Source organism: Oryzias latipes, chromosome 16 (assembly GCF_002234675.1).
Source record: "Oryzias latipes chromosome 16, ASM223467v1".
In the NCBI taxonomy this organism is placed as follows: Eukaryota; Metazoa; Chordata; class Actinopteri; order Beloniformes; family Adrianichthyidae; genus Oryzias; species Oryzias latipes.
In genome coordinates this window covers 15,567,888-15,579,469 of record NC_019874.2, presented here as the reverse complement: position 1 = coordinate 15,579,469, position 11,582 = coordinate 15,567,888, and the positions used below count along the sequence as shown (strand labels likewise).

General features: G+C 37.4%; 2 protein-coding genes across 2 annotated transcripts; both read right to left on the bottom strand.

The window, feature by feature from the left end:
- Positions 1–209: 209 nt before the first annotated feature.
- On the bottom strand, positions 210–5,010 carry LOC101175104 (serum paraoxonase/arylesterase 2). Its single transcript, XM_004077810.4, has 9 exons — positions 4,888–5,010; positions 4,701–4,768; positions 4,468–4,523; positions 4,185–4,350; positions 2,654–2,777; positions 2,377–2,577; positions 2,197–2,278; positions 554–682; positions 210–474 (listed from the first exon to the last, which is right to left on the bottom strand). Exons 1-9 carry the CDS (start codon positions 4,968–4,970, stop codon positions 316–318), a joined length of 1,068 nt encoding a protein of 355 aa, XP_004077858.1. The 5' UTR covers positions 4,971–5,010; the 3' UTR covers positions 210–315.
- Positions 5,011–5,543: 533 nt separating this feature from the next.
- Positions 5,544–9,538, bottom strand: LOC101174858 (serum paraoxonase/arylesterase 2). The gene is made up of 9 exons (XM_004077809.4): positions 9,402–9,538; positions 9,244–9,314; positions 9,103–9,158; positions 8,631–8,793; positions 8,072–8,198; positions 7,799–7,999; positions 7,649–7,730; positions 6,095–6,223; positions 5,544–6,026 (listed from the first exon to the last, which is right to left on the bottom strand). The coding sequence occupies exons 1-9, from the start codon at positions 9,476–9,478 to the stop codon at positions 5,865–5,867; spliced, it is 1,068 nt and encodes a 355-aa protein (XP_004077857.1). The 5' UTR covers positions 9,479–9,538; the 3' UTR covers positions 5,544–5,864.
- Positions 9,539–11,582: the final 2,044 nt, after the last annotated feature.

The window sequence follows — 11,582 nt, the reverse complement described above, 5'->3', positions numbered from 1 at the left end:
GAGTAGAACAATTCTTAATACTGCATAGAAAGAAACTGAACTGAACGACGGACTGTGTTTTCAGAGAATCCTTCTACTTTAGACCTGATAGAGTTTAAGTCAGATTGTGACTGTACTGAAGAGCCGATGTTTCAACGCAACTATGCAATGCATGAATTTATTTTTGTTAGATTGTTTTTTATATTTAGTGAAATTTTGGACTGAAATACTTGTGAAAATCAAACAAAGACATTTTTTATTGATTAGTTATGCAAATCTAAGGTCTCAAAAATGCTTCTTTTAGTTCTCCTTGGGGGTACATGCAAACAAAGATCATCATAAAATACAGAGTAGGGCTTTATGGAAAACTGAGCCTATAAGTAGCTTTCCTTCATAAGGAACAGCTACAGTGGAGGCGATGAGCTGACGGCCGTCATCTCCATACTCCAGGGACACGACTGGACGCTCTGAGTGAATGTTCTTAATCCGTATGACCTGCGGAAATCAGTTAAAGTGTTAAAAGCAATAGAGAAATTCATTTATTAGTTTTTTAGATAGGGGAAAAAAGTAAAACCTCTGAGCCAGGTGGATCTTCAGGGTCAAACTTTAAAAGTTTCAAACCATTGGGATGACAACCCAGCCATATGTCACCCGTCCTGCGGTCGACCTCAATGTTGTCACAAAGGGATCCAACAGCCACAGACTGTTAAGAGACATGAACAAGGTCAATGGGACTTAGTAAACAAGTGCTGTCTTTAGTACTTCAGACCCACTCTGGAGAAAATAGTGTTTGTACATGTTCTCGTGGCATTTTTCTGATGATATAGGACTCCGATTCTTCTTCTTCTTCTTTACCCTTCTTGTGTGCATGGCTTTTGTATGAATTGTGCAGCAGCACAACATGTATCTTCCTTGTATTCTTCTCAGCAGTAACTGCAATTCGTCAATACAGGGGTCTTAGAGTCGCCATACCCTAACCCCTATCAACGTCATGATAGTGCAGCATCAATGCCGTCTCCCCATTTATATGCAGCACCCACGCTAGTCGGTATCGCCAAATGACAAATGTGGTCATCCCCGGCTGGGCCCCCGACCTATGTCTGCGCTGCCACTGTCCAATTTCTAACAATTGGACGGTGGCAGTGGGACGGCAGGGCAAGGGGTGGCAGTCTGAAATCGGCTGATCACTAGATGATTTTGTTGACCTTGGAGACCCTCTTACTAGTCAATTATCGCAGTGCTGCCTTCTGCCTTCCTGCCACCCCCCCTAGCGCTGGACTACCACCCCACAACCTCGAAATGTGCCGGGACGGTCACTGACCAATGTCACAAAAATCGTCCCGTCAGTGTTCAATTTGTACTTTTTCTTAAAAACCTCCAGGACCACTGTGGGGAGTGGAAAAATGTAACTGCCGCCTCCCGATAACAAATGCTGCCGTGTGGCCACCAGCCTATCCTGCTGAAAAACTTGCATTTAAGTCACTTAAGTATGTGACTGTAGTTTAAGAAAATTCTGCTCAAAATTTCATTTCTGAGTATTTTTTCATTCAAACTGTTGCAAATCAGGCGCAGTCGAAAAAATGCTTTTTGAAAAAGATTGTATTTGTGACATAGAAAATACGCTGGGTGGGCCACAAGTTCCGGCTCTGCAACGGGAGAGAAAGAGGGGGCCGGGTTGCTCTGACCAACAGTCCCACCCAGAACTCGAAGGGGGGTCTAAGGGCAGGGATGTCCAGTTTAGTTTAGTCTGTTTAGTTAGTTCAATTTAGTATTTTCCTATTGAATTTTATGTATTCATGATCCTTTTGATTTTATGTTTAACTTTTTCATTTACCTATACGAAGCCCATCGAGATGACTGTTGTGAATTTGGGCTATACAAATAAAATTGAATTGAACTCAGAGGAGAATTTATAATGAACTCCTGCCTTTCTGCAGAAATTATGTCCTAGAAAACAACACACATTTTTATTTTGGGCTAAAAATGGCATAATCATAATTAAAGATGACTGGGGAAAGTTTTAAAATAGATCAAGAGAATCGGAGTGAGACTTTAAGTACGTTTTGCCACATTTCTTTAGAAGTGCTTTTAACCAGTGTCCTAAGAGTCAAGAGACATGAGTTCCACAGCTTATGTGAGTTTGATACAAACAATTACCGAAGAATTTTTTGTTACATTTCAGTTTAATTGATGAAGTATAGGATAAAGTAGTATCACCTTGACATATGCTAACTGTTCCCCCTCATTTCTCCTGAAAATATCAATCTCGTGGTCCATGATATCTGAAACATAAATATACCTGTAAGAAAAAAAAGAGAAAAAAATTGCTTATTTTATTTTACAAATGTGTAATAAATATATTTTTCCCTCTGAAAAATATCAGTAAATGGCAATTACTGTCGGTCGGGGGATATGTTAATTCCATTTGCAGATTTAAAGCCACCAGCCACCACCCTCACTTCGTGTGGGCTGTAGTACACCACGTCACACCAGGACAAGTCAAACATGAAGGTCAGCAACTGAAGAGCTTCATGGTGAAAATAGTGATCGTTGGTGGCATAGAAGTGCTCTGCTCCGACTGCAACAATGTCGTTCACACTGATGAAGAGGAAAACGGGGCAAGTTCAGTGTGATTAGTACAATGCAGCCGCTTTATTACATATCCAGCACATACCTGTGCAGTAAAGGGTGAGTAATGGTTTTTAGGTGCATAAGTGTGTCTTCCTCAACGAAGCGAAAGATCTCCACTTGGCTTTTGTGCTCAGGGTGATTAACAACAAACACATATATGGAGTCATCTGCAAAGAAGCGTATACTTTCACTGCATTTATTGTGCTGAAAGGGGCTTTACTATTTGAAAAGTAACATTGGGCCAACAGTTGAACTTGTGTGCAGTAAATGCCATAGCCTTTGTGCTTTTAAAAACAAGTTAAAATACTCAAATTACATTTTTGTCCGCCCAAAAATTGGAAGGTTGTTATAAAGAATAGGGATGGAACGGTTAATTTTTACAAAGATTTGATTGAGATCATCGTTTGTGGTTGCCAATACGATTCCTAGCAGGTATTGATTCATCTTGAACGACCCGTTTCACTGACCATAAATGAATAGAGGACATATTTAGTCAAAGCTTTAACCAGTGTTTCTCGGAGATAAATATCTGGGTACTGAACAGTACAGGTGAAGTTTTCCACATTCTTTGTACTTCTTGGAAGACAATCAAGTGCAAATTAAATGTGTACAAGAAAAAAAAGTAAGCACGAATTAATGGTAAATCCATTCACATTTTAGTTTTATAAAGTTCAGTGCACTGTTGTTTTTCCACATCAAAATAATCCAAAGGGAACATTATTAGAACATTCTACCACACTGTATGGTCACATGTCTTTACTAAATTCAAAGGTTTTTTTTTATACATTGGACTGGAATGATGGACTGATCCGTTTTTGCTGCCATCATATGTGTTTTAACTGATTTGATTCACTTGGTCGTTTTTTCCGTTTTAATAAGAAAAACCTACAGTACCTCAATCCAATTGTATTTTCCATTGATTTATTTCATTTTGAAACAATCCTGGTTTACGTCGAAGGGGGGTCTAAGGGCAGGGATGCCAGTATAGCTTAGTCAGTTTGTTAGTTCATTTTAGTATTTTCCTATTGAACTCTTTGTATTCGTGATCCTTTTGAGTTCATGTTTTACTTCGAAGCCCATCGAGATGACTGTTGTTGTGATTTTGGGCTATACAAATAAAATTGAATTGAATTGAATTGATTAACAGCTTGCTTCAGACAGATCGATCTGCTTGAATCGTATTCATTGGTTAAGTCAAATTATCGTTTCACCGCTAATAAAAAGTCATGCTCATATTTAATAATTCTTCAGTGTTTGTCCAAAGCTTCTTTGATAAAAACTTACATCTTTATGTAAAAATAATTTCGTATATAATAATATATTTTAATCCAGTTCAGAGCAAATTAAAAACCACTAAAGAGAGGGAAAAAAGTCAAATTTTAAACCTTATTTCAAGATTCCTGACTCTTTTAAAGCAAATTTTTTCTTTGTTTAAAATAACCGAAATCAAAACATGATATAATTTCACAGACTGACGAAAAATCTATCAGCTCTAACAGATGAGGTTAACATTCGACGTTAAAATAACTATCATGAATGTTATATTAGCTGCACACACAGACATGGCTCCTCACCCGCTTCATCTTCATACACACTAATGCCATGAGGATTGAAGGAGCTCAGGTCCAACTGGCCTTTGATCTGGAGCTCCACTGGGGTCATTTTTGGGTGCAGCAGATCCAAAACATACATCTTCCCTGGTTCATCTGAGAAGGAATGCAGTCCAGGATACTTTAGGCCCTGTTAAAAAAAAAAAAAAAAACATCTTAGTGACAAGATTGAAATCATGTTTTCATAAACTCTTCAAATTCCCAGTCATTTATCTATCATTGTAATAGTGATCAAAAGCTCACATACAGTGCTTAAGAAGGCCAGTCCGTCTTTGAGTATAGTGATATCCTCTGCGCCATAATCTGATTCAAAAATAATAATTAATAAACCACACAAACTCATCCTTTCTCCTTCTGACACTTGACCTACTATGAAGTGGACTTCAAACTTTTCACTTATCAGTTTGCACAACTAATCAACATCTACACTAAAAAACAAAACCTTAAGATTTGAATATAACAATAACACAACAAGAATACCTATGTTTTTTAAGTATTGACAGTTGAGGCGTTTCACAGGAATTTCCCTGGAAGCAAGACTTATGTCCCTGCGGAAACAACACAAACACACAAACATGTTTTGAAGACACAACACAATCAAAGTGTACCAAACTCTGTTGTTGTTAGCCATCATCTGCATGCACCTCTTAAATATCCAATGACTTACTTCAACTTTAGGAATGTTCGTCCAAACAGCGCTGCAAATGCTGCAACAGCAGCAGCAATCAGCGCTTTCCTCACTGCGGCCATGTTTGACAGACACACCGGGGTGCGTTTACATGACTCCACCAGAGGGGGCGCTGAAACCAGCACTAAAATCTTGGCCAATTCTAGAAAGAAATTATGAGTGATACAATCAATAATAGGGGAGGGGGATCTGATTATATAATAATGATTATATAAAGTGCTGCTTTATTTAACAAAAATGTAAAATATGATCAAATTGTTCTCATGAAGAGCTGTAATTTCTATTAAGGGGTAGCATATGTAAAGATGTTGAATTGTCTGGAAAAGACATCCTTCAGATTTGAAATAACTATAGCAGTTTGCCACAAGCAACCGCTTATAACAGTTACACATTTTTATTACAGGAAATTCCTCAAAAGGTTATGCAACAAAACATTGATATCCGGTAATCCAGACTTTGTTTTCATTAGTTTATTTTATGATTCTGTTAAACAGGATTTCAAAACCAAAGTCTGATTTTCATAAAGGCCAGGGAGATTTCTTTGAATGCTTTTATTTACTCTGACTTCAGTCAGTTTCCAGTTATTTCAATGACCATTGTGGGTTCCTCTTTCAATAAGAGAAGGGTACACACAGTTTTGTTCACTTTTACATTTTATTTCTGGTCAAAAACACAAAGAATAATAACACAGCTGAGATTTAAACACGTTAAACACCCTGAGTAAAAAGAGAATAATCAAATTTTTCCCCAAGCAGTGAAAAAACAATTTTTGTCTAAGTTTCTTTTCCCCTTTCTAAGCACACTAGCACCAGAACTTTGATCCTGTGATGAGCTCCTCGTGTTCATTTTTCTAACAGCATGGCGTTCTTCCTGTCACGGTCATACTTTGAGTTAAAAGAAAAGAAAAAGGGAAATCTTCTCTTTTATTATAATGCATCCACAAAGGAAACCATTGTTTACTTGAAATCACAGCACAACGCCTTATGAAAAACAGTTCCAATGAGCAGCTTGTCCCCATAGACCGTCGCCACAGAGGAGCCCATTATGACTTGCCCATCATCTGCATACACCTGAGTCACCACTGGCTGATCAGAATGGATGTTCTGGATGCGGATAACCTGCAGACATTAACATATTCATTAAAAAGCATCTCACACTCTGTCCAAAATGAAGTGTGTGGACTAACCTCTGATCCAGGTGGGTCTTTAGGGTCAAATAGAAAAACCTTCTTTGCGTCGATGTGACAGCCAAGCCAGAGGTCACCAGACTCGGGTTCAACCTCGATGTTGTCGCATAGTGACGCCACGTCTACAGTCTGGTGAGGATGCATAGACATGAGCTCTCCACATTGAGTGTGATGGAACTGAAAGACACCTGTACTAACAAGAGCCTTGATGACTGCTTGCCTTGTTTTCTTGATTTACATTCCACAGTTTTTTGGTTGGTAATGTTGCAAGATTAAATTTATTAGGGGAACAAATAAACATAAATCCCCACCACTATACTGAAAAAGAAACTTTAAAGCAACTCTTAAAATACTAAGCATTGTTCAAACTACCTTGGATCTTTAATAACAATCACTGACACTAGTATTTACTTTGTTTTGCACATTTACAACAATTTACAACTTAAGATAAAAAACGTATTGTAATTTCGAATAATCTAATCTATTCTAAAAAAAAAAAACTAAATAAAAGAATACGTTTCGGTGGTCATATAATATGACCTTTTTTCATGTAAACTCAATACAAAAGGGGTCCTACAAGGGTCAATAGGAGTACTATATTTTCAGCTAACAGATCTTTTTCTATATGTACGATAATTTTGAGAAATTATTATATATGCTGATGATGGCATCATCTTTGTTAATGAAAGGGATGCAAATCAAGTTGGATCAGAATTTCTTACACTGGATAGAATTAGTGATTGGCTAAAACAAAATGCTTAAATGTAATTTACCCGTCTAACAAACTTAATAGATGTTGCCAGTGACAACAAAATACTACAGGTTCTTTAAACTACTGTAACTCTGACCGTTTATGTAATTAACATCATTTCAAACGATTCTGTGCTAGAATCAAGTGATTTACATTGTGTTCACTGTAAAGTGTTGCATATCAGCGCAAAGCTACTTTTCTCAACTTTAAATGTCATTGGAATTACGTTGGTTGCGTGAGCGGTCAAAGAGTAACCAACGAAGAACGTCAAGACTAGAGCTAAAGCTACGCTGTTAAAGGGTTAAAGATAACCCTGACATTCATCTCATGGGTAAAAAAAATAAGACATAATAATTAACTTAAATTACATTTCCAAATCTGCCTTTATTATAAGGTTACTGCAAATATAATGTGATGTTTTACTGGTAGCAATACAGCAGATCACCTTAAGGAAACTGGGTAATCGGTTTTTCTGCATGTATTTTTTTTAAATAAATACATCTGCATCTGGAAAAAGACATCTTTGATTGTACTTGAGGGATATGCATGTGTTGAGTTTTTATGTGGTTTTTTTTTATTATTATTTTTACTACGTTTGCTATTTTAACTTTTATTTTTGTCGTACTATTATCCATTTTATGGGAAGCACTTTGAGATGCTTTGTAGCAGAAAAGTACTATACAAATAAAGTTGAATTGAAATTATGTGACTTTTGTGTTTTTCTAAATGATTAATTACTAATTAAGCAAAACTATAAACAAAAGGAATTAAAACACAAAAGTGAAATGTAACTGGAAAATTACCTTCACACGGGTCAGCATGTTGTCTTCTTTCCACTCTAAAACATGGATGTTGTGGTCAAAGATGTCTGCCACATACACGTGTCTGCACACAATAAAAGGAGAATAAGGAAACGTTCACGTCAAGCATCAGCATTTTGTCGATGTCTTTACCGTTTGTCTGGAGACATGTTGATGCCGTTGGCAAAGTAATAACCCTCAGACACCACTTTGACCTCCTTTGGGCTGTAAAACACCACATTGGTCCATGGCTGGAGCAGGAAAAACTCCAGAAATTTGAGGAGATCATTGGAGAAGTAGTGATCATTGGTGGCAAAGAAGCTTTCAGGTCCAACAGCAATGATATCATTTACACTGAAAGGAAAAACAATAGATTAAATGTGGGCTTCCTGAATCCAGAAATGACATATTTACAAATGTAATCACCTGTGAAGCAGCTCATGTTTGATAGTTTTGAGGTGCAAAAGGGAGCGATCCTCCTCTTTATACTTGAACAGCTCGATTTGGGTTTTATGTTGAGGATGATTGACAACGAACAGAAACACTGAGTCATCTGACAGCGACAAGACACCAGGGAAATGTTTTAGAAAAAAAGACAAAGCATGCAGCGGTCAGACAGAAGTCATTCAAATTAAAGCATGTATCAAATCAATAAAACCAGTTGTAAATTGCTTAATTCCTTGAGGGTTGTGCAACCCTGTGAGATAACTAAATCACAAGACTGAAGAAAGAGTAGGCACAACTCCAAAGACCGGCAGATAACAACATACATGTGAGCATACAAACGTACAACTTAAAAAAATCATTTTAATAAGCAATCGCCCATTCATTATTGTTAAGGGTTTTATTTTACCAATAGTGTCAAATCTGACCTAAACTAGAACTCTATAGACCGTTACTGGTGAAGATATATTGTAATTTAGCAGTATTTGTTAGTGATGTGTTCAAATACATAAATTAAAGCCATTATTATTATTTTTTTTACCGCTTGGGTCGATGTAAACACTAATGCCGTGAGGGTTGAAGGATTCCACATCAAAGTTCCACGGCAGACGAAGCTCCACAGGCTTCAGGCGGGGATCGTGCAGATCAAGGAGGAAGATTTTCCCAGTAACATCAGAAACTGGTAATCCAGGGTACTTGAGTCCCTTCAAAGGGTTAAATATGTGGTTAAACTACATTGTATGCTAAATTCCTTCACACCAAGGCAAATGAGGTGTTTTTTCTGTAGTAAAATTGCTTTATAATAATCTAAAGGGATTAAATTCATGCACATTTTCTTATTCACAAGTTGCAAATTACCTTATTAACCCTCAAAAACTTTTTTTGTTTTTTTGAGAAGTTTCACCACTAAAATGACGTGTTTTTTCTTTTTTTTAAGTGGTTGTTTTTTCAACCTCAAATGGTTTTAACCTGCAGGAAAGTACATTTGGGTGGATTTCAACTCAAACACTGACAGAGCTGATAAAAGCAAGGCCGTCTCCAACGATGGTTATATCCTCAGCCCCATGATCTAGAAAAAAAATAATAAAAAATGAAAAAAATGCTTTGATTCAAATCAAACTACAGCCCGCTTTCTGTGTGCAGCTGTTCCTCACCCAGGTGTTTGAGCTCCACACAGTTCTGCAGATGATTGTTGGCCACCACCCTATCCACGAGGAATCTCCTGCTGCAGATTTAAGCCAAACTTTCTTCAGAGCGGTGGACAAAAAACAGACAAAAGTCCAACAAAAGTTCAGGGGTTTTTTCAGATTACCGTATGGTGACGATCCTCTGACCGAGCAGCAACGCCAGCGCCAAAATGACAAGAGAGAAAACGCTTAATTTCCCCATTTAAAAACAAAACAGTGGATTTCTTTACTCCACCATTAAATGGCTGCAGAGAATGAACCCCGCCCCCCAAAGCCAGCAATCTATGCAGGGCGCGCGAGACTCATGCTGCGTTCATGACTATTGGACATCCCACTACTGTAACAGTGTATCAAATGTTTGAAACACTGGGTCACAGATAACATTTTGATTTTTATGTTCAACTTTTATTTCAACAACTTGAATGTCCAGTTAAGAATAACTGTTTTTACTCTCTTGTTATCTAAATTGAACATAGGTTGAGCAATGTTGACATTGAAAATGAATCAGAAGTCTAATTAATTTTTCATTTTAAATTTTTTTATGGAAAAATCAATTAAATGTCTTATTCTTTTAGGCAGTTTAGCTATTATTTCCAAATTAATTTGTTGAAATAGTAGGCTAATTAAAGTGTCATGGCAGTATGCCACTTTACCAACTTCTTCACGTTTGCTCCAATGGCAAACAGTTATTTAGGGGGGCTGGTCAAAAACTAATCAACTCTTTGAATGAAAGTTTAAATTTGGTTATTTGCACATTAAATATTTTTTATTGGAAGTGTACAGGCTCTAAAGAAAACAGAGCAGTCAGACAAAGAGGGCCACGTATTGCTCTATAAACCACACTACCTGAAATTTGTAATAGAACCAGGCCAGGTCAGAATAAACAAACACAATAACACCCACTGATCTCTGCAAAACTGTTGGATAGAATTCCCTTCATCCATCAATTTTTTTATACCTGTTTATTCCTGTTGTGGCTTTTGTGGAGTCCGCAACTGTTGGGTGAGGCGGGCTACACCCTGGATGGTTCACCGGTCACCTCTAGTCTTAGTTACAAAAAATGTAAGCCCAAAGTTTCTGTGATCTCAGTTGCTCTATATGTATAACTTTAAAAACGGAAGAAGTAATAGGTCCTCCTCCATTCTTTTTTTTTTTTGTCTAAATAATGAACACACTCTATTCATTTTACAGAGAGGGGTTTATTTTTTTTCAGTGGTTGACATTTCTGAGCAAAGAGACCACAGAAAATGTGACTTTTCAGGGTCAAAGAGATGAGCTGCTCCTTACAGAGCGCACAGCCGTCTGTCACGTGGTCTAAAGAGAGTGGGCTGGTCCCATATTAACCCTTGTGCTATCCTAAGCACTTTAACATTGGGAGTTGGGTCATCTAGACCCACTAGACAGTGCGCTGAACCCTTTTTCTTCAGTGATTTGTGATCTTCATTGGTGTCCATGGATTACATGAAATCTTTCCACCTTTGTCCACCTTTTTCATGGTAGGGAGAACACGACAATGTAAGGGCGGGGTCATAGGATAGCACTAGGGTTTAAGGTGAAAATCTTTTGGAATTAAAATAATCAATGAATTCACCCTGTCTCTTGAGACCTTTGACCTGTTTTATTGCACATCCGGAAAAACAAGTACCTGTTGCCTTTGAAAGAAGGACATCTCAACTGTTAATCCCAGTCTTCTAACCCATTTAGTACATGAATGACATGTTTTGTCAGATGTATGTGCATCTTGGAGTTGTTTTTTTCGAGACATCATATTTAAAGTTGTGCCATGATTTCATTTCACATTGCTCGTTCCACAACAGACTCTTTGAGCCCTTATTTAGACCATCCCTTCCTAAATATTGGATGCATTTCAGCAAAGTGTTTCCAACAACACACCCATAGCCAGGGGCAGATGCTATTGTGATTCAGGAAATCTGTCTTTCAGGTCTGGGATAGGGGATCATTGATAAAAAAAAAAATAATAATAAAATAAAATAAACAGTATTTAACCTTTTTGTGTGTAGTCCATATCAGTGATTTGCTGATCTCATTTCTCTTTTGGACAAATTTCATACTTTGGCTTTAGAAGTAGGTTTATTTTAAAATCACCCACTGATTTTCAGAATTTACAAATGCCATTATTGATGTGTCATTATCTGTCCACCAGAGGGCGCCATCATGGCCAAAAAGGAAAAAAAAAAAAAAACTTATCCAACCAAAACAGCCGGCTTGAAAAGTGTTGTCAGTCATGATTTGGATTTGGGGCAGGAAAAGACAATAGACTAACTTTTTCTGTCCTCTATTACTTT